Source organism: Muscardinus avellanarius (genome assembly GCF_963383645.1).
Source record: "Muscardinus avellanarius genome assembly, chromosome: 4".
Lineage (NCBI taxonomy): Eukaryota > Metazoa > Chordata > Mammalia > Rodentia > Gliridae > Muscardinus > Muscardinus avellanarius.
Genome location: NC_137789.1, coordinates 160,003,408 through 160,030,376, shown reverse-complemented (window position 1 = coordinate 160,030,376; position 26,969 = coordinate 160,003,408). Strand labels below are relative to the sequence as shown.

The window sequence follows — 26,969 nt, the reverse complement described above, 5'->3', positions numbered from 1 at the left end:
ATGGACAACCTGGCGCTGGGCCGGTGGCGACGGCGGAGGCCGGAGGAGCTGCCGGTTCCCGGGGAAGCGGTGAGCTCCAGGGCCGGGGCGTCGGGAGCAGGAAGGCGGACGGCCCTGGGCCCAGTCTAGGAGGCGGCCGGGCCCAGAGCCCCGGGCACGCCGCTGGGCGGGGCCGCCTCCGCCCCGCCCCTGGCCGCGCCTGCGCAGAGCCGCGGAGCCGGGCTGCCCTGCCCTGCCCCGCCGCCCAGCGCCCGCGCGGGCGCCTGGGGCCTGGGCTCCTGCTGCCCGTAGTTGCTTTTCCCGTGGCCGCGGCACAGGGCCACGTGCCAGCGCTGCGTGGCGGGGTTCTAGCGGGGGAGGCGGGGCGGAGGCGCAGCCGGGAGAGCTCAGCTCCCCAGGGCCCGGGCTGGGGGACCCGCCGCTTAGCCGAAGGCCACTCACCTCTGCCCCAGCCAGCTCCTGCATCTAGTGGCTCCTTGCTAAGAGCAGCAACGAGCAGCCAGTGGACCCGGCATTTGCTTCCTTTTATTGTTGGTTCTAGAGCTAGAGACAGAATAAATCTAAGTGCCAGAGCTGTCGTCTAGGTTCATTCAGGCAACTTTTTTTTTTTTCTGTTGTTTTTACAGCGCAGCAAGAGTGATTAGGGATATTGGAGTGTAGCTTACAAAGCCTGCGAGAGAGAGAGAGAGAGAGAGAGAGAGAGAGAGAGAGAGAGAGAGAGAGAAGAGAGTGAGTGTGTGTGTGTGTGTGTGTGTGTGTTTCTCAGACACACACAGAGTGACTGGGTTGGGGTGTAGCTGACAAGGTCCAGGGTTTTATCCCCCCCCCACACACACACATGCTGAGTAGCATGTGCCTTTCACCATCTCTTTCACAGCAGTACCCCACCTCCAGGTGTGACTTCACTGCTGAAGCATAGGTCACGCCTCTGTAACAGACTGCAAGCTCATTGGCTCAAACACATGGGAGGTGAGCAGTCCAGTGGGCGAACCCAGATTCCTTAAAAATAGGTGTCAGGCAGGTGGAACCTAGATCAAAGGACACCCCATCCCCGCCAGAGATTCCTCCTCTAGCACCATCCCCTGGGAGCCATGTTAGAGCTGGCTTACCCCAGGATTCCCGTCCTAGCAGCAGGAAAACAAGTAGTAAAGACCCAGGGTGTTGACCTTCAAGAGCTTGCTGCAGCTGCCCTGAGGGAGGGGACGGGGTGGGGGCCAGCCTGGAGGCCAGGCTGCGGCTTGCACAGCTGGACAGGGGAACCAACCCACCACATGCTGGACTCCAGAGAGGACTGACACCGAGACCTGGCAGGGTAACGGGAAGGGCAGACTCCAGGGGAGCCCCTCACACGTCCTGTTACCCTCACACGTCCTGGGCTCCGGGTGCACTGGGCAGGCAGCGCAGCGCTGCTGTGTATAGAGAGAAGATTTCTGGGAACTGGGAAATACGGGGTTCCTGTAGGCAGGACTGAATTTCCCATTTCATAAATGTCTTTGGGACATTTAGGGGTGATGTGGCCAGTACTGCCAGTCGTGGCATGCTTACCATGTAGATTATCTGGATTTCACAGCAACCTTTATTATTCCCACATCGTAAATGAGGAAACAGGTGCAGAGAGGTCCACTGCCCTAAGACTCCCCAGCTAGTAAGTGATAGACCCGAGGCTTGGCCCAGCCCTCTGCAGGGCCTGCCCCTCGGCCAGCTAGAGCACCGAGCTACGCAGCTTCGCGCATGGGCGTGTGGAGCTAAAACACGAAGCTTCAGAATGGTTCCTCAGTCCGCTGTCGTAACACGATGAGAGTGTAAGGCCAAGGCTGTCGGAGCTGGGGAGCCAGAGGTCATTATTGATCAGAAGAACGGGGAAGGCGTGATGGAAGAGTCTCGAATGCTCTATTGGCTTGGAATGGCTAAAGCTGCGTGCAGAGGTGGAGGTTGTAATACTTCCTGACTGTTACCAAAGAACAATGAGCTGGGCATCTCATTGCCATGGTGTACTGCCTCTTAATTTGATAAAGTTCCTGTTTATATTGTGTTCTGTCCTAGTGTTTGATCTAATAATCCAGATTGAGTTCAATAAAGTATCTGGGTTCTTGTATCGAGTTTTCTGCTCTCTCAAGTTGTCCTCTCTCTCTCTCTCTCTCTCTCTCTCTCTCTCTCTCTCTCTCTCTATTTTACACACACACACACACACACACACACACACACACACCCCTGTAGAATTTGATTACCGAGGAACTGCTGCTGTGTTTGCAGCCCAGTAGCTCCATCCTCTGTGCATAGAACCACCATCAAAGTTTAGAAGATGCAGTGACCAGGACCCATCTCTAGTTGCTTGCCAGCCATGCTCAGGCGGAGCCCGTCGAGTGCACCCTGGTGCTGATCACTAAGTTCCCTTGCAGTGAGGCGAGCCAGTGTGGTGATGGCGGAGTGGCCGCTGACAGGAGAGTTGGTTACTTCCTCTGTGAGCTCCTGCTGTGTCCTGGGTGCTATACTGTAGGTACGGGGAACGGGAAGAGTGACAGTGACGCGGGGGCCTTAGCTCTACGCGGCAACGCCTGACAGGTTTCTTACGTGGCTCCAGTGCCTGCCGTGTTCACAGCGAGTCCCCTGCCTGCCACACAAGCTCAGTGACGGTGCCCCCTATAACCTGGAGATCCAGGCCCCTCGCCCTGGCGACCCTGCTCGCTCTTCCCCAGAACTGTGCTGTTTTCCATTTGTCTTATCTGTTCTTTACTCTTCTCTCCTTTTTTGGTTTAATGAGATTTTTTATGGTTCTGTATTATGTCCATTGTTGGTTTATTAGCTGTAGCTTTGCTGTTCGCTTTGTGATTGAGAGCGCCATCTTCCACTTACGTGGTCATCTTCGGCCAGTGTTGTATCACTTTGCAGGTAAGAACCTTCTGTTTCTTTCCTCTCATACTTTGTAGATAGGTACAGTATTGTAGATCGCTGTATTTCCTGCTCTTGGGAGTCTGCATTTCACTATCCTATGCCATAAACCCCTTTCTATATTACTATTTCTGTTTAGGCATTCGATCTTACTTTTAAAGTGTTTCAATAACAAGAACAAAAAGAACATATTTACTTAGTTGCTATTTCCAGTGCAGTTCTTTTCTTTTTTCTTTTTCTTTTTAATTTGGTGGTACTAGGGTTCCTAGAAGCCCTTCTACCTCCAGGCTATACTCCCAGAAATGTATTTTTTATATTTTTATTTGGAAACAGGGTCTCTTAAGCCAGCGCGGCTGGCTTTGAACCTGTGTGATCCTCCTGTCTCCACCTCCCAAGCGCAGGGATTACAAGCGTGCGCCACCACGCCTGGCCTTAGTGCAGTTCTTTTCTGTAAGTCTATATTTTCTTCTATGATGAAGGAATTCCTTTACTTGGGGCAGGCAGAATTAGACCCAGGGCTTTAAGCATGCTAAGCACTGAGCTACACCTGCACACCTGCACCCCCATAACACTTCTTGTAGGACATGTCTGCTGGTGATTATTTTTGTCTTGTTTTGCCTTTTTGTTTATGTGGTACTGGGGATTGAACCCAGGGGCATTCTACCTCTGAGCTGTACTCTCAGCGCTGTTTATTTTTTAATTTTGAAATAGGTCTAAGTTGTGGAGGGCCTCACTAAATTGCTGAGGCTGGCTGAGAAACTGCGATCCTACTGTCTCAACTTCCCAAGTTCTGGAATTACATGTGTGTGTCACCACGCCAAGCTCACCCTCATTTCTGAAAGATTTTTCCACTGTGTACAGGATTTGAAATTGTTAGTTTTTTTTTCTTTCAGTAGTATAAAAGGAAGGTCTTTAACTATCTGGTTGGTTTATTGTTATTGGCACTGGGGATTGAACCCAGGGACATTCTCCCTCTAAACAACACCCTTTGAATTTTCTTTTTGTTTTGAAACATGAGTCCTCTAAGTTGGCATACCAGCTTTGCCGTAGTTTCTTCATGATTTTGTGTGTAGAACTATTCAGATTATTGGACCTGTGGTTTTATAGTTTTCATTAAACTTGAGACATTTTCATCCATTATATTTTCAAATATTTTTTCTGTCTTCCTTATCTCCACTCCTTCTGGCATTTCAGTTAATCTATAAAGTTATTGAACTCGTCCCACATCTCTATTTTTTACTTTTTGTATTTTATTTTCATAGTTTCTGTTGCTATTTTCAAGTTCACTAAACATTTCTTCTGTTGTGTTTAATCTGCCATTAATTACAGTCAGTGTATTTTCTATCTTGGATATTATAATATTTCATTTGCAGCTTGTAACAATTAACCTGGATCATATATACCTCTATATATGTATTGTACCAGTATTGGGAAGAGGTGTCAAAATGTATTAATGTACCAATATTGGGAAATATTTTCAATTTTTAAAATATATCTGAAAGTAACTTTGGTAGAAAAAAGCCAGATGCTTCAAGGAAAGGGCTGCAGATTTCCAGGTTTCAAGGGTAATTAGCGAGAGAATAGAAGAAGCCCAAAAGCCTGGGGTCTCTCTTACATTTGTAAGAGAAGTGAACTTCCTCAAGGGTGCGGGTGAATCTATGAGCCTCCTAGAGGTCCCAGACTCCCCATGATCAACACAGTTTGTAGTGTAACAAAAGGCGTGGTCATCTCCACATCAAAAGACCTGCCCCGAAAAAGGGCAGATCTAGTCTGCTTAGAAGATTTTTTTTGTGTGTAGGGGGGTCTGGGGATGGAACCCAGGGGTATTTGACCTCCAAGCTATACCCCCTGCCCAATTTTTTATTATTTATTTTGAAACAGGGTCTCTCTGAGTTGTGGAGGGCCTCACTGAGTAGCTGAGGCTGTCCGCAAACTGTGATCCTGAGGTCTTCACCTCCCAAATGCTGGGATGACAAGCGTGGGCCACCAGCCCAGCTGGTTAGAAGATTATTGATATAAAATACTTTGTATCCAGAAATCCCTGGTGACTTCTTTTCAAGTCTTCCCCCTATACTGTTTCAGGTATAGGGCTCTATTAATCTATATTCTATCTTTCCATCTTTGTAGTAATAAAGTGGCTTAAGCTTGCAGAGTTCAGAATAGAGTTTTCTATACCTAGTTTAGAACAAGAACCTGCGGTTACATCTCTTTCTCTCACTGGAACGGTTCCAGGAGCCCAACAGGGTCCCCGGAGCAGTTCCCCTCACCATAGCAGTTCCAGAACCATAACGTGTGTGTGTGAGTGTGTGTGTGTGTGTGTGTGTGTGTGTGTGTGTGTGTGTGTATATGTGTGTGTGTGTGTGTGTGTGTGTGTGTGTTATGATTTGGACTTTAACTGTCCCCCAAGCCTCATGTGTTAGGCAAAGAAGCCATGTTTGGAGGCTGCTCTTGGGTGATGGGGAAGGGCGCCAGGGGGCAAGGCCAGGACTGCTGCCACTGCTTCCCTTTCGCCTCTCTACCATTGCCATGAGCGGTGGAATGCTCTTACCCTCTCCTTATTCTCTGCCGTGGTGCCCTGTCCTCTGAAATCTCCAGAACTCTGAGCAGTAAGATTCTTTTTCCTCTAGGTTTCTCGCATCTGGTGTTTGGTCCCAGCAGTGAGAAGGCTGACTGAAACTGTCCACACGGGCATATCTGTGTTTGTATGGCTCGTACACATGTTGATATGCTTGGTGCCTTGTGCATGTATGTCATCTATCTGTGTATACAAGGTAGATGTGTGTATAATCTCCGTTTAACATTTTGAACATATGTGGTTATACACTTTTAACATTTGATGCTAATTCTAACACTTGTGTGAGTTCTGGGCCATCTCCTCATATGGATCATATGTTGCTGCTTTCCCTACCTAGTACCTTTGGACTGGATACCAGACATTGTTTCATATATTATAGGCTGGGTATTTATGGAGCGAATAGTCTCAAGCTTCTTTTGGGGACACAAGCTACTTGGAAACAGCTTGAGCTCTTTGGGGATGTGGGGCTGGAGTAGATCTCGGGCTAAGGCTGGTTGTTACCTCCTGTGGCAGACTCTTCCTGTACCCCAAGGTTTCCCGAGCTTCCTGGCAGGGCCACGCGGGCCCCAGCCCTGGGAGAGCAGGTGCTGTCCTTTGTTAGCTCCATGGGGTCCCTTCCTGGATGTGGGCAGTTTTGTCACATAGACACACCGAGTGCGAGTCTCCTGAGTCTCATCCACCTTGGCCTCCTCTTACTGTCAGCAGAGCCTTCCTACCTGGGGGTGCGCCCACTCTGCCTGGTCCTGCTTCCCTGTGAGGTAGGGCAGGTGCACACCGCCTCCATGGCACACCCTCCAGGGATCAGTGCTGTGTTAGGTTTATTTTGCTGAATTTTGTTTGTTTCGCATAGGAGTGCAAATCCTATGGCCCAAAGAAGTGGGGATACATGCATATACACCCAGTAAAGCTTGAAGGACTTCTTAAAATGTTCCAGAATGCCCACTGGAAGGTTTTCTGCCCAGTTTAGATTTAGAATATTTTAGGATTGTTTTTAGAAGTTGTGCACTGGAGCAGTGGGCTCACGTTAACTAAATCTACTAGGTTGCGACTGTTTTCTGTGCGGAGCTTAGCTGTCAGCTTGGAGTGACTCGGTTGATCCGGACTGTCATCTTCCCTCATGGCTTCTGCTGTACGCAGGACAGCAGTTGGTGTGCATCTGGTGGCAGACATATTTTTTCTTTCATTGGTGCCCACTCCAGGCCATGCATTCAGTACCAAGATGAATAAACTTGAGCCCATTAATAAGGCAGGTCACTTTGAGTCTCAGTGTGGAATTTTTTGATGCAACTGTACAAATTTGGATATGATTAAACCATAGAATTGCAGCCTGCCATTCTTATCAATACTTGGTATTGCAAATTGGTGAAAAATCAGGGCTGGTTATTTTATTATAATAATAATAGTTGTGACTATTATTTGGTCCTAGCGGTTGAACTCAGGGACATTTTGCCCCTGAGCCACACTCTAGCCCTATTTTATTTCTTATTTTAAGACAGGGTCCTACTAAATTGCTGAGGCTGGCCTTGAACCCGCGATCCTGCTGACTTAGCCTCCTAAGTAGTGGGATTATAGGCATGCACCTCCACACAGGGCGGAGATGGGTATTTCATGTCCACTCTACAGAGTGCCTTATATACCTACCTTTGCTAGCGCTTGAGGAGCTACGTGGTAACGGTAGTAGTGCTGCGCCAGCAGAGCCAGGTCACCTGTGATGGGATCAGCTGCACTCACGACTCGGAGGGTCTTAGAGTAGAAGATCCAGAGTTAAAGTTGCTTGTCACACCCCTGCATGCAGACTCAAGAGCTCACCAACCAAGAGCCCCCAAGGAAGACTGAGCTCACCTACCATGAGCCCCCAGGAAGACTGAGCTCACCGACCAAGAGCCCCCCAAGAAGATTGAGCTCACCTACCAAGAGCCCCAGGAAGACTGAGCTCACCTACCAAGAGCCCCAGGAAGACTGAGCTCACCTATCAGGAGCCCCAGATAGACTGAGCTCACCTACCAAGAGCCCCCCAGGAAGACTGAGCTCACCTACCAAGAGCCCCCCAGGAAGACTGAGCTCACCTACCAAGAGCACCCAGGAAGACTGAGCTCACCTACCATGAGCCCCCCAGGAAGACTGAGCTCACCTACCAAGAGCGCCCAGGAAGACTGAGCTCACCTACCAAGAGCCCCAGGAAGACTGAGCTCACCTATCAGGAGCCCCAGATAGACTGAGCTCACCTACCAAGAGCCCCCCAGGAAGACTGAGCTCACCCACCAAGAGCCCCCAGGAAGACTGAGCTTACCTACCAAGAGCCCCCAGGAAGACTGAGCTCACCTACCAAGAGCCCCCAGGAAGACTGAGCTTACTGACCAAGAGCCCCCCAGGAAGACTGAGCTCACCTACCAAGAGTCCCAGGAAGACTGAGATCACCTACCAAAAGCCCCCAGGAAGACTGAGCTCACTGACCAAGAGCCCCCAGGAAGACTGAGCTCACCTACCAAGAGCCCCAGTAAGACTGAGCTCACCTACCAAGAGCCGCCAGGAAGACTGAGCTCACCGACCAAGAGCCCCAGGAAGACTGAGCTCACAGACCAAGAATCCCTAGGAAGACTGAGCTCACCTACCAAGAGCCCCAGTAAGACTGAGCTCACCTACCAAGAGCCCCCCAGGAAGACTGAGCTCACCTACCAAGAGCCCCCAGGAAGACTGAGCTCACCTACCAAGAGCCCCAGGAAGACTGAGCTCACCTACCAAGAGCCCCCCAGGAAGACTGAGCTCACCTACCAAGAGCCCCAGGAAGACCGAGTTCACCTACCATGAGCCCCCCAGGAAGACTGAGCTCACCTACCAAGAGCCCCAGGAAGACTGAGCTCACCGACCAAGAGCCCCAGGAAGACTGAGCTCACCTACCAAGAGCCCCAGGAAGACTGAGCTCACTGACCAAGAGCCCCCCAGGAAGACTGAGCTCACCTACCAAGAGCCCCAGGAAGACTGAGCTCACCGACCAAGAGCCCCAGGAAGACTGAGCTCACCTACCAAGAGCCCCAGGAAGACTGAGCTCACTGACCAAGAGCCCCCCAGGAAGACTGAGCTCACCTACCAAGAGCCCCAGGAAGACTGAGCTCACCTACCAAGAGCCCCAGGAAGACTGAGCTCACTGACCAAGAGCCCCCCAGGAAGACTGAGCTCACCTACCAAGAGCCCCAGGAAGACTGAGCTCACGGACCAAGAGCCCCAGGAAGACTGAGCTCACCTACCAAGAGCACCCAGGAAGACTTAGCACCAGCAGGGCACACAGACCGGCGGGCAGCCCAGGCCTTGCAATGGTCGCTTTCCATCTAAGTAATTGTAACCCACCCTCCAGAAACAAATGACTTTCTGCTCTCATCTGCTTTCTATTTCACAGTAATCAATGGAGCTACTCTATGCTCTGCTCTGCTCAGCTTAATTATATTCAGCTCTCATCCTTCTTGGTAAAGGAAGTCAGTAATAATTCATCTTTGGTTACAACCCTAGTACAGGTGGCCCCCGTCAGCTAGGGGTAGCGTCAATTGTTTCTGTTTCTGGCACATTTCTTTATAAATGAAATGAAGTAAAAACCAGGCTGGGGTCCGCAGGCAGGCACTTTCCCTTCGTTAGGGGCACTTTCTTATGTGTCTGCCGTGTTCGACACCCACCCTGGAAGGACTGTGACTTGGTTTCTTCTTTCTTCTTTTATTCCCTTTCCCCTTCCCCTTCCCCTTCCCCTTCTCCTTCTCCTCCTCCATGGCACTGCATTTTGAACCCAGGGGCATTCTACCTCCAAGCTACACTCCCAGCCCTATTTTATTTTAATTTCAAAACAGGGTATTGCTTGGTTGATGAGAATCTTATACGTGCTGAGGCTGTCCTCAAACCTGTCTCCACCTCCCAGTACTGGGGTTACAGGTGTGCACCACCACTCCTGGCTTGACTTCCTTACTTACCCAGTGCCCACAGCCAAGCAATACCTTTGGTTGACTGACGTGTGAGAATGTTTATGTGTTTGACTGAAAAACAGTAAAGGGAGGACTATGTGAATGTGTAAAATTGGAATTCTGGAAATTTCATGTAAATAGAATCATACAGTCTGTGGTCTTTATAGCTGGCTTCTTTCACCGAGCATGATTTTGAATTTTACCCAGGATGCAGCGTATCTCAGCAGGCACCTCTGATGCCTAAATACTGCGCTATCTGGATGTACCACACTTTGTTTATCAATTCATCAGTTGGTAGACCTTAAGGCTGTTTATTCTTTTTTGCTGTCATGAATAGCACTGAAAATTCCCATATGAAATGTTGTGTAATATATGTTTTCATATATTACTTGTTCATTTATTTATTTTGGTACTGGAGATTGAATCCAGGGCATTTTACCTCCACGCTACACCTTCAGTCCTATCTTTTTTTTTTTTTTTTTTTTTTCCGGTACTGGGGATAGAACTTTCTAGCTACATTCCCAGCCCTATTTTTATTTTTATTTTTTGAAACAGGGTCTCACTGAGTTGCCTAGGGCCTCACTAAGTACCTGAGGCTGTCCGTGAACCACGATCCTCCTGTCTCATCCTCCCAAATGCTGGGATTACAAGCATGCACCACCATGCCCGGCTCTATTTTTTATTTTGAAACAGGACCTCACTAAGTTGCTGAAGCTGGCCTTGAACCTCAATCCTCCTGTCTCGGCCTCCCAAGGACTGGGATTACAGGTGTGGGCCACTGCGTCCAGCTAAATTTTCAACTTTCTTTCCAAAGTGACTTTACCAACAGATATTCTCACCAGTCTGTCTACATCTTATCTCTCTTTTATTGTGAACATCTCTCTAAAAATAGGTCTTATTTTTCCACTTCTTAGTGGTGTCGTTTAAAGGCCAGAAGTTGTGAATATTGGCATACTGCAGTTTTTAAATTCGTTTCTCTTCTGGATTATGTTCTTGGTATAGGATCTGAGGAGTCCTTGTCTGTCCTGAGATCTCACTGATTTGTTCCTGTGTTCTCTTCTAGACGTATTATATTTTTAGTTCTCATACTGAGTGTCAGCTTCGTGTTAATTTTTGTGGCATGTGGTGGGGGTCTTAGTTCATCCTTTTACATATGGCCACTGAATCCAGCACCATTTCTGGTAAAGACTGTTTTCTCTGTAGAATGTGCTTGATACTGTTGTCAGACAGTACCTGGCCTTCAGTGGAGAGGGCACCCAGAAGCCACCCGCCCCACGGACCGTGTTGGTTCTTGTGCCCGCACCTTGCTCTCAGCACTGCAACTGCGCATTGTTTATCAAGTTTAAAGTCCGTTTCTTACCTCATTTGGTTTCTGTGTTTCTTTAGTTGCACTTTCCAGTCCTGTTTCTTCAACCAGATGGAAAACACACCAAAGACACAGCTCTTTCATTTCAAATCACCCAACTTTAGCCACGCTGGTGAAGGGCTCTGGACTCTATTGCCTCATCCCAAAAGAGAAGTCGACCTCTCTGCCTCCCGTCATCACTGGGTCATTCTAATGATCAGAGGAAGTACAGACGTGGAAGCGTCTGCACTCTAGCTCCCTGTAAATGCAGCCCTCTCTGCTGTCCGTATTCAAGATCCTCAATATCAGTTAGAAATATGACTTGGGTTTACAGTGAACTTGGTAAATCTCACAAGCCTAAATCATAAGCCTAGTGTGTGCATTTGTCTTTTGTTGTTTGCAGATTTTGTTTTTGTTGTTTTAGCTGTGTGCATGGGGGGCAACTGGGGATTGAACCCATGGGGATTCTAGCCCCCAGCTGTACCCTGCCCTTTTGATTTTTTTGTTTTGAAATAGAGTCTTGCTAAGTTACTGAGGGTCTTGCCTGGAACCTGCAGTCATCCTGTCTCAGCCTTTCAGGTACTGGATATCAGGCCTGAACTACCAGCTCAGCTCAGACTTCAGCCTGATAGTGCGCATGTTACAGGAGAGGCTTAACGAGCGAGCCCAAGACCCATGCCGCCATCCACCTCCCAGGACCCTTCCTTCTTTGCAGCCACTGTCTTCTCTACAGCTGCAGCAGTGGGAGCGGCACTGGTCCTGGGTCAGCTGCAGGAGCAGTGCCACATCGTGGGTGGGGCTCCCCGTGGTGACACGCCCGGGCCTTAGCAGTGCCTGGCTGCCAAGGTTCGGCTTTTTCAGCAGTTGCTTGAGTGCAGGCCTTGGCCTTAGCTCTGTGGCAGCGCCTCCTGTGGTGCAGGATGAAGGAGAGTGGGTGCTGCTGGGCCTGGCGCCCGCCACTGGAGGAAGTGAGGCCGCGCCCCAGCGACCCTCAGAAGCGCCAGGACCTTGGCCCCATTTTCTCCTCAAGGGGCTAGCCGTCCTCGCATCGCTGGCCCTCTTATTTTGACCCTTGGTCTGCTCATGTCTTCTCGCCTTCTCTTTGCAAGCCAGACACGATTAGGTGTGTGAACTGAAAGGTGAGGCGCAGTCCGTTAAAGGTCTTTGAGGATGGGCATAGCTGGAAGAGGTGGCGGTGTGGAGCTCTGAGGCCCATCTGGGTAGAGCCCACCTGCCCCCGTGACACCGGGGCTGGCTGAGCGTCCTTACTTCTGGTCCCTCTACCTGACACTGCGTCAAACTTCACTGTGCAACAGAAAGCACAGCTCCCAAGCGTGCAAGGTGGTTTCCAAGTGAAAGTGGCCTTTTTTTTGCAGTACTGGGGGTGGAACCCAGGGGCATTTTACTTTGCGCCACACCCCCAGCCCTACTTTTTCTTTTGCTGTCCGCATTTCTTGTGCCTTGAGGCAGTGACACACTTGGCGCAGGAAGGACAGAAGTGCCCCGCCTTGGTGCGCCTGCGCCAGCATGTGATGGCATGCGCCCGCCATTGGTGGTGGCAGCCTCGTCCCTGGGTCTCATCTACTGTGGTTACTGGTTTTCTCTTTGTAATTAGTGTAAATCTTGAGGGAGGTAACTTTGACCCTCTGTAAATACCCAATCTTTTTTTTTGGGGGGGGTACTGGGGATGGAGCCCAGGGACATTCTGAGCTACACTCCCAGCCCTATTTTTTATTTTTATTTTGAATCAGGGCCTTAGTTGCAGAGGGCCTCAGTAAGTACCTGAGGCTGTCCAAGAACCCGCGGTCCTCCTGTCTCAGCCTTCCGAAGGCTGGGATTCCAGGCGTGGGCCACTGCGCCCAGCTTAGATATCGAGTTTTCTCCTTAAACATCTAACTACTGGTTTTAGCATCTATTAGTACATCTTATCTGAAATAATTTTTAGTGTGGTATTTACATAATGATCCTTTTGTATTTCCCATATACCTTTTGCATTTATTAATCAGAATTTGTCTGAAAGGAAATTCTGTCCGCTAGCCCCTATTTATTTATCCAGTTAATTCTTTGTATGTAGCCTCATGGATACACAGAATCCAGCACCACTGCTATTTACTTTATTGCGTCAGTTGTCCCCACGTTGGCTTTTCGGACGTCATCCAGGGGCACCTGTGTCCCCGGCATGCCCTCATCCCTGTGTCCCCGGCATGCCCGCATCCCTGTGTCCCCGGCATGCCCGCATCCCTGTCTAAGGACTCCCAAAGCTGTGTGGTTCTACAAAGCGTTTCAGGGTCTTTTTCTCTCCTGTGTTTCGCTCTCTAGTCAACTAGCTCAGGACAGTAGGCTGCGGGACCAAAGTCTAGGGCTGGGAGTGATGTCCTGCTAGGAGGCCGCGCTTCCCTGCAGACTGGGCTGTGCCCTCACATGTATTAGTGTACGCGCACACACGTCTATCTATCTCTAGGCCAAGGTATATGAAGAACTGTGAGCTTAGACCAGCACTTCCAATCCAGTCCAGCGCCCTGGATTCACATCAGCTTTCTCTCTTTCCTTATTTGTAGTTTACTTATCCAACAATAAGAAGCTTGGCTTTCATTCTTTACAGTATATTTCTTATTAATTCAGTGCCAATAAAGTAATTTCAAAATTGCCGACCCTGTGAGAGACAGATCTTCTAACCAGGGCAGAGTGTGTGTGTAGTTCTTTGGCCTTGGCGCTTCCAGGCCAGCAGCGCTCCCGCGGTCGTTGGGGGCTCCTCTTCAGGCCGCTGCTGGTCCGGCTGGTTTGTTTCCGTTTGGAGTCAGGGCTGGGTCCCCTTGCTCTGACGTCCTGGTGGGTGAGAGGTCGCTCTTGTTGTTTGGGGACCGTTTGGAGTCAGGGCTGGGTCCCCTCGCTCTGACCTCTGATGTCCTGGTGGGTGAGAGGTCGCTCTTGTTGTTTGGGGACGTGAACGCCGCTCGGTGCTGAGCTCCAGGGTAGTGCACATCCTCTTCATAGCAGTCCCCGCTCCCTCTCCCTGCCATGGGGAAACACTCTGTCATCCCTAATATAGCCATACTTCTGGTGTCTCCTGCACAAGAGAACATGAACATGTGTGCTTTCTTTTATCTTAGGTCTTATGCGAAGGACAAAACATTTATGTACTCTTTTGCCTGCTTAACAGTGTATTCTGGGAATCACTCTAGACTAAGTCATGGACGTTTCTTCTTTTTCATAGCAGCATAGTACTCCGTGGCTTGTGTATACTGTGCTTTATCCAGCCACTTTTCCGTGCAGGGGAATGTATACCATTTCCAGTATACTGCCACTTGAGCAGTGCTGCAGTGAATAACTGGCACTTTTTTGGCACATTGTTGGAGTTGTACCTTTAGGGTGGATTCCTAGAGGTGCAATTACCTGGTTGAAATATACAAAGCTCTGCTGGCTCTTGGCACGCTTCCCTGCAGGATGTCCACTCCCACCCGCAGTGGAGGAGTGGCCTGTTCTCCCACAGCCTCACCGGGGGCTGTGTCCTATTTATATTTTGCCAGGCTGATGGATGACGGGTGATATCTTCATATTGTCTTAATTTGCATTTCTGTAAGCATGAGTTTGAACACTCTCATATTTGTAGGGCCGTTTAAGAACGTTTTTCTAAACTGTGTCTGGCTTTCCTCATCTTCCCTGTAGGTTTTTATCACTTTACCTTTTTTTTTGTGTGTGGTACTGGGAATGGAACCCAGGGGCATTCTACCTCCGAGCGACACCCCCAGCCCTACTTTTTAGTCTTTCTTTTGAAACAGCGTCTCACTGAGTGCAAAGGGCCTCACTGAGTAGTGAGGCTGGCTTCGAACTTGTGCGATCCTCCTGTCTCAGCCTCCCGATTGCTGGGATGACAAGCGTGCGCCACCACGCCCGGCCACCCCTTTACTTTGAGGAAAGTTTCCTTGTTAGGGTTCTTTATCCCTTTTTCTCTAGCGTATATTCCAAATATTTTCTTCAAAATTTTCAGACGTATTTTGACTTCGTTTAGGGTTTTGTTGATGTTGTTTTGCTTTGCCCTACAGAATTTTCATTTTTATGTAGTCAAGTTTAGAAATCTTGGCTTTATTGCTTCTGGATTTGGGGTCATAATTAGATAATCTTTCCCTACACCAAAGTGAAAGAGAAGTCACATTTTCTTCTAGGAACTCTGTGGTTCTTTATGCTCAGAACATTTACACTTAGATCCTTGATATGTTTGGTTTATTTTTGTATATGGTGTGAGATACAGGTCTAATTTTTTTTCTTTTTTTAAGTGGCTACCAAGTTGTCCCGTACAGAATATCATTTTATTGGTTTATATCTGTTTCTTTGTCTTTCAAGAATACTTTAAATTCTCCTTGTATCAATTTTATGCAATTTTTGTTCAATTTACTTTTACCTATTTAGACTTGTAGTTATTTTGAATTGGGTTTTCTTTAATGGTGTAATTGTTTTGTATTTGAAAGCTATTGATTCTCATTTATTGGTTTGTATCAGAGAACTCTGGTTTGAGCTAGTTTATCATAGACTCTCTGAGGACTCAGATGTGTACCGTGATATCATCTGCAAATCGCAGTCGTTTTAGTGCTTTCGCCTCCCTGCGCCTCTGATCGAGTTCTCTGCTCTCGTCACATAGGCAATGCCTCAAGTCCAAGGCTGAGCAGGAATGGGGGCGGCGGGCGTCTTTTCCTCGTCCTTGATCTTAGAAGAAACACTACTGGTCGCTCCCCTTTTAATGACTTACTGGTTTGAGGATTAAGGTTTGTGTATTTTATCATGTTTAAGAATGTGACCCTGAATCCTGTTTTAAATTTTTATTATAAATGGGTTTTAATTTTGTCAGAGGATTTTCAGCGTGCTTAGAGGTAATGGCATTGTGTTTTCCTCGTGGGCACTAATACGGCGAGTGACATTCGCGGGTGTCTCCGTGGATCCCGGGCCGAGCCCCTGTGGACAGGTCCTTGGTGGATCCCGGGCTGAGCCCTGTCCCTGTGGACGGGTCCTTCCCACCTCGTGGGCCGCTCGAGGCCAGCCCCTCAGTGCTCTTCCCGGGCACGGATGCCGGGGCCTCGGGAGCTCCCCACCGGGGCTTGGGGCTCGGAGTAGATCTCTTTTTTCTAGACTTGCGTCGAGTTTCAGCATCCTGCATCTCTAAGTTGTACCCCTCTTGCCTTGGGGTCTGTTGGTAAGGACTGTCGGGAGATCAGCGAGCGGAGCAAGCCTGGCCTTGCCGCCTGGAAGGCGGGCACCTCCCCCACCCAAGAAATTCTCTTAAGTGCTTCAGAATTCAGCATTTTTTACTTAAGTCTTAAAGCACCTTTTTAAAGGCAGATTAGAGAATGGTAAAATTAGTACTTTAAACTCAATATAAGCTCTCTACATTGAATAAGTCCATTAAATAAAGAAGTAAATCAGAACATGTTAAATAAGCACGATAGATTGGTGAAAAGTGAACTACAGACAGCAGAAGTAGGTGGTCGGCCGGTGGGGGTCCTCGCCAGGCAGGCCCCGGAGCCCCAGGAGCTGGCGTGGGTGTGAGCACAAGGGCACTCCTGCCCAGACCCGGTGACCCCAGACAGCCACAAGGCCTCGGGGCATTGGGCACCTGTGTTTTCATTGACACGGCAGGGTTGCTTTTATAATTATTTGGTTCACGTGGAGGCAAAGCCCAAACACAGTCTTTCCCTGCGGTTACCCTTTATGGACTCTATGTGCAGATTTTGAAATCAATAAAATTAATTTGCTCTACAGTGCCAGTAAGAAAGAGAATTATTCGCATGTGAATTATTCATATTGTGTTAAGAAATTATGTAACTCGATACTAAACAAAATGTGTTAAAGTGTATAACTAGTTTCTTGAACAAATTTATAGGTTTTGTACGTTTCCAATAAACCAGTCACAACAGATTTTTATTAAGAGTTTCAGCCAAAATTGTTTAAAATGGCCATTTTAAAACTATAAAGCTAAGTAACTATCAGACAATGCTAGGAATAATGAGGTTAAATATAATTGATGTTTGTTATTTCTGAACAGATAAACTTTAAAGTCATCTCAGTGTCCCATGGAGTGTTCCAGCTCCACAGGGGTCTGCATCTGGAGCTGAAGTTTCTGAAAGCAGATTCAGTTGAGTGCTAGATGCTTTATGGCATCTAAAGTAAGATTCCGTCTGTTTCAGAAGCGAGCGTGCAGGAGACCTGAAGCCAGTGGGCAGGAGCGAGGCTACCATGAGCAGAGCACGTGGCCCCTGGCACCCTGGAGCCCAGGGGACCAGGACCCTCAGCCGAGAGGCGGCCCCGCAGTCCTGCGGCCAGAGGCTGGCCAGGGCAGGCCAAGCTCAGCGGTATGTTCCTCTTGTGAAACCATTGAAATAAAAGCCAGTTGTGAAACCATTTAAATAAAATTGCAGGTAATCATTATTCTGATACAGCTGTGCCTATGATTTGTTAAATAGATTCCTCACAGTGGTGGAAGGAGCTCAGCCCAGCCTTGCCCGAGATGTGCTGCGGGGGAGTCTGTAAGTGCATTGATCTTGCTGTGACATAAAGATAAACTTCTTCTTAAATCTTAGATCCATAAAACAAAGTTAATAAAAACTATATTCCCATGTCTACGGAATGAGGGACATAAACACAGGCAGTGATTGGTTTGAGTTTTCTTAGCATTCTACTGGGGTGCAAACTAATCTGCTTCCAGCTTTAGCTCAGAAATAGACATTGTAAATACATTAAAAATCCTTCCTAAAAGAAGTGTTTGAAGGGGAAAGACCACTCTTTTTGGTGAAACACTGAAGGACATCTTGGAGAAGAGACCCACCCGACCATCTCATTTAATTATCCAGATGGTGAAATCAACATCCTTTCATTTTTGTTTAAGCTTTTTTGTGTGTATATTTCCTCAACTTCACGCAAATTGTATATTTCAGAAGGAAACACGATGTTCATACCATCAAGTCAAAGTGAAGGGAGGTCGAAAACGACCAGTCAGTTCTGTCTCTTCTATGGGCGGAATATCATAAAATATATATTAGCATAATAATACCTTTGTTATTAATTTTGAACTTACTCTAAGAACAAGTTAATATGTTTTTGATAACCTCTATAATTCTTAGGTTTTTTATTTTAAATCTGAAATCTTAATATTGCAATAAAATAGAATTATATTTAAATTCCACATAGAAACCGGGAGGGGGGAGAGAGAGAGAGAATATGTGTGTGTGTGTGTGTGTGTGTGTGTGTGTGTGTGTGTGTGAGAGAGAGAGAGAGAGAGAGAGAGAGAGAGATAGAGGGATTGCTCCCTAAAGGTCTTCAGAAATGTATTGTGCTGTTTTTCCATGCAGAAGATGGAGTCTTAGGTTGCAGCCATGTCCAGTTGGCGTGTTGCAGGGGTCTGTGTTTCGCAGTAGTGATCACTGATTGGGTCTAAGTAAGGCCTGATAGGTAATCGTGGTCATTTGTGTGAACCTCTGGTTAGCTGATGGAACCAATAGGAAGATGGTGTTCAGTGTGAAACTCACTCCATGCAGGTGTACTTTGCTTTTTTTTTTTTTTTTGGTGGTACTGGGGTTCCTGGAAACCCTTCTATCTCCAGGCTACACTCCCAGACCTAGTTTATACTTTTTTTTTAAAATTTGGAAACAGGGTCTCTTAAGCCAGAGAGGCTGGCTTCGAACCTGCGTGATCCTTCTGTCTGCCTCCCAAGCGAGGGGATTACAAGTGTGCGCCACCACGCCCGGCCCAGTACTTTGCTATTTTTATACTCTTATCTTCAGAAAATTTCCACAAGTTATATTGTGTTCTATGGCATATTTCTGAATTATGGTGAAATAAAGAATCTAGTAATTGTAATTTCGTGTTTAGGTTGATTCCTATAGTTGCCAGATACACCTTGGCATGCAAATCAGTAAGGCTTGCTCTGAGAAATACAGTCCTGCTGTGGTTAAGTTCCCGTTTGCTGGTGACTGATTGGTACCCTCTTGCCTCCCCATTTCCACGGGACCTGTCTTCCAATCCTCCATCTGTCGGAGGCGCACACTTGGAACGTGGTGCCGATTCCTCGTGCTCAGAGAGGTTGCGTTCCGGCATGAATGACTTCAGGACAAAACTCGCGCTTAGCTCAAGCAGCCGATTGGCTCATTTTGGCTAATATTCTGTTTGAACAACAGTACCTGTTTGATGAGGGTTTTTCCTTCCTTTGTAATTCCCCAAGCTTGCCTCTGCTCATTTCATAGGAAATGAGTCTATGAACAGAAAACCTACATTGATATGTAAATATCGTTTTTGTTAATGCTCAATATTCTTTTCATCTAAATTTCAGAAACTGACTTTAAAAAATCAGTTTCCTTTTATTTGTAGTTATTCTCAATAAAATTTCTCCCGGGCTTGGGTGTTTTAATATTTACACCCACTATTTCTAAAAGTCTTATGTAAATAAAGATTGAAATGTGAATTTGAAAAGTCACACCTCTTGATATTTGAACAGACTATAGCTGCATATATCTTCTTTTTCTAATAATATGGCTAGTTTCTCTCCTAAGCTTTTAAAATAATAAGACACTATTTTTATATTCTAAAACATCAAAGGTTCAGTGTTAAATAAAAAGCAAACAGCATTTTTAGACATGCGAGATCTCAGGGAGCAGTACTTAGCAATAAGTCACCACTGGGCAGCAATTCCAAATTTCAGAAGACTTTATTATACCCGAGGTTCGGCTCACGGCTGCTCACCCATTGCCCGTGACCCTCCTGGCCTGCGGTCCCCGGTGACGCGGAGTCTCCCTCGGGTCGGTGCTGGCGTGTGGGCCTCCCAACAGGCGGCTCATGTGTGACCCCAGCGGTGTGGAGGCTCCCTGAGCCCCTTGGCACCCTGAGCCTCTGGTGTGCTCCTGACCTTGATGGGTGCCAGCGATCAGGTCAGTTCTGCCCAGTTCTCAGTTCAGCTGCCTCGGCGTGGAGCCTGAGTCCCGTGGCCCTTCTGTTCCTTATTTGTAACCACTGGGTTCTTTCTCCCATGGGCCAGGACTTTTTCTGTGGCCCTTCTCAGACTCGCTTCCCAGGTTCACACTTCAGTCCCTCGTTGGGTTTATTTTAGCTCATCGTCATGGTGGCTTCTATTTCAGGCGTTGCTGACGTGGTTTCTTATAGTAATTATTGTCACAGTTCAACTCAAGCTACGTGCTGTTATTGAGAAACATCTCCCCCCGCACCTCCCACACCACCCTGCTCAGGTACCCGTGTTTGGAATGAACGTGGGGCGAGGTCCTGTGGCCCGGTGGGCATGTGCCCCTCCTGGGCTGGCTTGGTCTCGCTTCCTGCACTGTCTGTTGCTGCATGTCCAGGGGGATTGTGGGTAAGGGCTGCCACCAGCCGGCCCCCTTCCCGCCAGAAATGGCCCCAAAGCTGCACCTCTCTGCAGTCAACTTGGACATAATGGAATAATGGGAATTATGCTGTTCTTTGCAAATTCAGACCAACAAAACAACGTCCAACAAGGCTGTCCAAAATCATCAAAGATTCGTAGAAAAGGGGGGGACGTAGAGAGAAAACTAGGAAGAAGGGGTTTCGGATGCGTGCTGGGGAGAGAGAGACTGATTCCTCAGCGCCGCGTTCCCAAGTGGCTGGTGGCCTGTGCTTTCTGCTGCACCTCAGTGCTGGCATTCTTTGGTGATGGCACTTTCAGAATCACTGGGCCCGGGGGCTGAGTTGCTGTTTTGTGTCCCTGCTTCCCCTCCTGCTTGTCTCTGTATTTGAAGACTGCCTTCCCATGGCTTCTGGGTGGATTCAGCATGTGAGGTGCTGTGTGCCCCTGGCGCATGGGCCAGATGGGGAGGAGGGGCCTTTCTTATTCCCTTGGTGACAGCGCCTGCTAGTGGCTCAGTGGCCACCCGGCCTCCTCCTGTGGGGCTCCCTGCCCCATGGCCACCCGGCCTCCTCCTGTGGGGCTCCCTGCCCCATGGCCACCCGGCCTCCTCCTGTGGGGCTCCCTGCCCCATGGCCACCCTGCCTCCTCCTGAGGGGCTCCCTGCCCCATGGCCACCCGGCCTCCTCCTGTGGGGCTCCCTGCCCCATGGCCACCCGGCCTCCTCCTGTGGGGCTCCCTGCCCCATGGCCACCCTGCCTCCTCCTGAGGGGCTCCCTGCCCCATGGCCACCCGGCCTCCTCCTGTGGGGCTCCCTGCCCCATGGCCACCCGGCCTCCTCCTGAGGGGCTCCCTGCCCCATGGCCACCCGGCCTCCTCCTGAGGGGCTCCCTGCCCCATGGCCACCCGGCCTCCTCCTGTGGGGCTCCCTGCGCCATGGCCACCCGGCCTCCTCCTGTGGGGCTCCGGCAGTGCTGAGGAGGTGGTCGGTTCACAGCTCCGTCGGCTTCTCATCTCTCTTAGCGTAGGTTTGGTCTAGTCCTCTAAACGCCTCTGCTGGGCATACTGGGTTGGATTTCTTTCCTGGCGGAACCTTACCTGGGCTGATCAGCTAGCGAGTGCACAGATTCTCCTGGGGAGATCGTTACCGCAGGCGCAGCTGTAGGTCTCACTTTCCAACCCCGGGATGCAGGTCCTTAGTCCAGGAAGCCCGGCGCTTTGGAGTGCTGCTAGAAGTAATGCAGGAGCAGCGAATCGGGCCTCGCGTCCACCGCACGGCACCGCTTTGCTGGCTTTTATCTGGGTTACTGCGTTTTGTCACACGCACTGGTAGTGAGCTGCCACGCAAAGGCAGTGTGCAAAGCATGCAGCGTTCTGGACCCTCCCCGATGGATTGCGGATACTAGCATATTTATCAGCATCAGCAAACTTGCTTTTTGTTAAATAAGTGCAAATATTAAGGGCTCTACGCTGCTATGCACTATTTGAAATGGAATACATTGTCCTACAATGGTGTGTGTGTGTGTGTTTGCTATGGATGTGTAGGATGTGTGTGTGATATTCATGCACACGTGTGGATGTGTTTGTGGAGTGTCTGTGTGCAGACAGGCAGAGACATGGAGGGCGAGGGCAGGAGTTGTCTGGTCCCAACCCGCTGTCGCTCAGTTCTGCCCAGTGGGGCAGCCGGAGGAGCCAACCCTGGCTATCGCAAGTCTACATGGGAACCTTGTTCCTTTGTACTTCCTTTTCCCTCCAAGTGGATGACCTTTAGATGTGGTTTATTTACGTATCTGTACATTTACTGGTAACTGCGTCTTGCATGTGTATCGTGTACAAGCGCTGCACTGGAGCAGGGCCCCTCTGGATGCTGGCTCGCCTTCCTCCTGCGCTGCGGAGGGTCAAGCCTGGGACAGAGCCCAGAGACGGAAACAGGCATTCTCACGTAGACCAGCAAAGACCCACGTGTAGTGGCTCTCATCTGTCCCATTTCAGCAAGAGCTAGTTTTTGTCAGTCCTTTATTCTTCTATCCAGAGAGCAGAAAACATTCATAGAGGGATTGGCAGAAGTCCATCGATCGTTCTGTAAGAATCTGATTATGCTGCAAGTCTTTTCTGCTAGTTCATGAGCCTAACCCCTCTAGTTTGTAAAAAAGAAGTAGTACTCAGGGTTGAGTGCCTAGCCACCATGCTGTGGTCCCTGGGATGCGGGCAGCCGTTGCTTGTTGCTGGCATCCAGTACCTCTCACCAGTGCTGGTGGAGCCAAGACCCAGCACACGCACAGTGACGTGTGGGTCTCTGCGAATCTCATTCCCAGACAAGGGAGAGGTGCTGGGTGAAGACCAGGCTGGTCTGTTGGAACTGCGAGAGGACAAGCTGGCCAAGGGAGGAGGTCAGCTATGTCCTGCTGCCAAAAACAAGCCCCAGACCAACGCATTGCGCAGACCACTGGCGAGCGTCAGATCTCCTTCTGACAGCCTCTGGCCGTGGTGTGTCTTTGGATGTGGCCACCAGAAGAGACTCTAAAGCAGCTGTTACTTAGGTTGTTACCAGGGCTTCAGGTAACAGGAAGGAAAACTCAGCTCAGACTTCCAGGAGAGACAAGGGGTGAGCTGGTGCGGATTTGTTTCCTGCTATGAACGCATCCATTCGTCTCTCTCGGGAAACGCTCAGGGCAGAGGTAAGCAGAGTAAGTGAGGAGTGGAAACCAGGCAGGGCAGCAGCAGCAGCCTGTTCCTTAGAAGCCGTCATGGCCTTGGCCTTGGCAGGTAGGCCCTCCTAGAGTTCTGACAAAGGTGTGGCAGCTAGAATTTGGACCCTTGCATAAAGTTCAGAACCTTGGACATCTGACTGTGCCTTAAAAAAAAAGTTGGAAGTTAAAATACCAAGCCATGTATGGGTGTAGGCTCTGAGTTTGTCTCAGTGGTGTAAGAACCAGAAATTAAAGCATTAACATAAAATAAACACAGACCCTTGGTGTCCTTAAGGCACTGCATAGCAGCAAGTGCAGGATTGCACGACAGGCATGTTGCTACCGTCCAGCATACACAGGACTCAGAGATAAAGCAACCCCCATTGAGGACGAGATCACAGTAAAAATATAAACCACATAAAACTATCATGGAGGGGGGGTCAAGAAGTATAACAAACAGGAGACTCTCAAGCTTCAAGATTCTCAAATAATAGAAGACCTGAAGCTTACTATACAGTGTTTTAAGCTGCGCATGGTGGTGCATGCTTATAATCCCTATACTTGGGAGGCTGAGACAGGAAGATAACAGGTTCAAGGCCAGCCTCAGCAACTTAATGGGGCTCTCAGCAACTTAGCAAGACCCAAATACAAAATGAAATAGGCCTGGGGTGTGTCCCTGGGTTCAATTCCAAGCATCACACACACACACACACACACACACACACACACACACACACACACACAAAGTATTTTAAATTATTAAGATAGTTAAGGAATAGAACCATTTAAAGAAATCAATATAAAAAGGAAAAGATTCAGAAAGTTAAAAAAAAAAAACTCCCAAAGGTGAATGATATGGTCATTGAAGTTAAAATTAAAAAAAAGAAAAGAAAAGGAAAAAAACTCAGATTAGACACTGTTAAAGACAGAATCAGTGAAGTAGAGGATGGATCTGGGGAAATCATTCGAAACACACACACACACACACACACACACACACACACACACATAGCAAAAGGGTATGAAAATGTTATTAGAAGTCTTTGAGAAAGTTCATGGGAAACCTGGAAGAAAAGAATTTAGAGAATGTTAGAGATGAATATTTGAAAAGCTGATGGCTGGGAATATTCTAGAATTAAAGACAGGCATGTGTAGCCAAATAATTTTGAAGTAGGAGAACAGGGTGACTGAGATTGCCTGTCAGATAGCAAGATATATTGCAAAGCGGTGATAATGATTACCATGTGTTATTGGCCCAGGGACAGAGAGTTCGAACATTCAAATGGCAATTTGAAGTCATCACAAATCATTGAGAATGACAAGTTATACTGTCAGTTGTGCTCTGACAATTAGCTAGCCACTTAAAAGAATAAAATTAGTTGTGTGTGTGTGTGTGTGTGTGTGTGTGAGAGAGAGAGAGAGAGAGAGAGAGAGAGAGAGAGAGAGAGATTGATTCTGTCTCTGAGCTACACCCCAGCCCCTATTTTATTCTTTCACTTTGAAACAGAGTCCCACTGAGGGATCTCACTAAGTTGCTGGGCTGGGGCACCTGCGATCCTCCTGTCTCAGCCTCCCAAGTACTGAGATTATAAGTGTGTGCCACCATGCCTGACAGAAAATTCGTTCTTACCTCCCATGACACTGAATTCTATGAAGCAAGGGGGGCGGGTTTAGGACCCAAATATGCCAGAGGAAAAGAAAACACTTGTTAAGCCTTCAGTAGAAAGTGTAGACTATTAGCTGCACATCAGAATTTCTCCGTTGCTGTTTAAGAAGAGGCTGTAAAGCAGGAAAGGCATTTGCACAAAGTAGGAAGGTGAGTGTTTTAATAGGTGTAAAGTCAGTGTCTAGTAGATAAATACAAAGTGCACAAACTGGCAGCTCAGAGAAGAGGGTCCCAAGCAGCCAGCAGCCGCCAGTGGATGTTCAGCCTCACCAGCCATTTAGGAGCTTCAAGTTAAACCTTGGAATTAGCAAAAACTCAAAGTGTCTGGTGGTGTGTGTGAGGCTGTGGAGTCACAGCACTTTCTCACTCCTCGGAGACGATGTAAACTGGCACAGTGGCGTGAGAGGGTGGGTACTTAGGACAGGCGAGGCTGGGCTTGCTGGGGCTGAAGACACAGGCCTAGGTAAGGAGGTGCCCGGGGAGCACGCAGGAGGTTTGCTGCGGCCTTGTTGGCGTAGGAAAGAGCCAGCCACCACCCGGATGCTCATCAGGAGGAGCGTGGCTAAGGGAATTCCGGGACATTTATTCAGTGAGCTAGTATAGGTAGGAGTGGAATGGATGAACTGCAAAGAACTTACAGCAGAACAGAACAAAAAGAGAAATGAGAGGGCGTGTCTAGAATGGTACCACTAGGACATCATTGTAAACACGGAAACATCGATAGAATGGTACCACTAGGACATCATTGTAAACACGGAAACATCGACACATCTACCAGAGAAGGGCAGGTGGGCAGAGGAGAAATGTGTCAGTCAAAATTTTACTTTTGTTCTTTGAGCCATGTGGTGGCGATGGCAGTGCTGAGGAAAAGCTCGAAGCACCGTCCTCCTCGCGCCCGCCGCTCCTGCCCGGAGCCTGGCCGCCGCCTGCTCTGCTCCCCGCTCCCCGCTCCCGGCCTCGAGCTCACAGGGCCTCCTGGTAGAGGAGTCGCCTGGCGAGGAGCAGGACTGCCGTGCTCGCTCCTCACCTTCCAGAGACTCGATGTCCGCGGAGCTGTGAGGCCCTTGGGAGCTGCAGGGAAGAGGCTCGCTTCCAGAAGGCCCTTCTGCACAGGGTACCTGTCGCACTCACAGTCCTGAGAACACCGGGAACGTGGCCCACATGCCATCATGGCGCGCGGCGCCCTCAGCCTCGGCTCACCTGCCCTTCCATCCCTGCCCGCGTGTCCCTGCCCGCGTGTCCCTGCCCGCATGTCCCCGCCTGCGGGCTGCCTGCACCGTGGGGCCTGTCCTCACACACCGCTTCTCCAGTTCTGGAGCACTTTGCCGGGGCACTCTTCCTCTGCCTGGGATGCCCTCCTACCCTATAAGGCCCCTGTGCTGCGTCGTGGCCACCAGAACACCTCTCCCTGTGTGGATCCTTCTCGCCTCTGCCCGAGCCGCCCTTCCTGGCCTCGGCCAGCCCAGGGGTCCCGACAGGCAGGGTGGCCAACCTGCCGCTGTCTGTGCCTGGGGCCCCTGTACCCTGCTGCCCGGCCAAGTGTGGCAGAGGCCCAGATGCCGGCGACTGCTCCCTGCCAGTGTCTGGCCCTGGGTTCTCCCAGCTACTGCTGTGTGAGGAGGCCGGCCCCGGGCGGTGGGGAGGGCAGAGGCCCGGCTCACACACGGGGCTGCCTCCAGGTGCCCTCGGGGAGGAGCAAGCTGCGCCGCTTCGTCTTGAATCCCGACTCAGTATTTATACCAGTCCTTTACAATTTGCTTTATGACTAGGTGGATTGTGTTTTCTTTCCCTTTTTGTTCCTGTAAGAGTGAGGTGGTATATTTATTGAGAATACTGTATGTACTAGGCATTATTGGAAATGTTCTAAACATCTTAATTAAATTTAATATATGTTAATATATCTATAAATATATACTCACTTTAGAAATTCATGCATTACAAGTATTAGCACAGGTTATTATTATTTTTTGTTTTTGGTGGTACTGGGGTTCCTGGAAGCCCTTCTACCTCTGGTCTACATTCCCAGACCTATTTTTTATATTTTTATTTGGAAACAGGGTCTCTTAAGCCAGCGAGGCTGGCTTCGAACCTGCGCAATCCTCCTATCTCTGCCTCCCAAGCGCGGGGATTACAAGCGTGCGCCACCACGCCCGGCAGCACAGGTTATTTTAAATGCAGGGCTTTGTAGCTAGGCATGGTGTGTATGCCTATAATCCCAGTACTTGGGAGGCTGTGACAGGAGGATCGCAGGTTCAAGGCCAGCCTTAGCACCTTAGTGAGAACTTGTTTCCAAATGAGAAATAAAATAGGGCGGGGTATATAACTTAGAGGTAGAGTGTCCCTGGGTTCCATCTCCAGCACCACCAAACATAAAAAATAAAACATGCAGGGCTTTGTGTTGGTGAACATATAATCAGAGTAGGTCAATTTGGCCAAGGTAAGTTACTTTGTACAATGTGCTCTTTTTCCCTGTAGGGGCATTTTAACCATACCGACACTCATTAG

At 48.9% G+C, this 26,969-nt stretch overlaps 1 protein-coding gene across 1 annotated transcript; it reads left to right on the top strand.

The window, feature by feature from the left end:
- Positions 1-26,969, top strand: LOC308262474 (uncharacterized protein C10orf143 homolog; the record flags this gene model as incomplete). The annotated part of the gene is made up of 6 exons (XM_080694884.1): positions 1-69; positions 11,469-11,542; positions 11,645-11,721; positions 16,471-16,532; positions 17,206-17,268; positions 26,940-26,969. 6 exons carry the CDS (start codon positions 1-3, stop codon positions 26,967-26,969), a joined length of 375 nt encoding a protein of 124 aa, XP_080551010.1.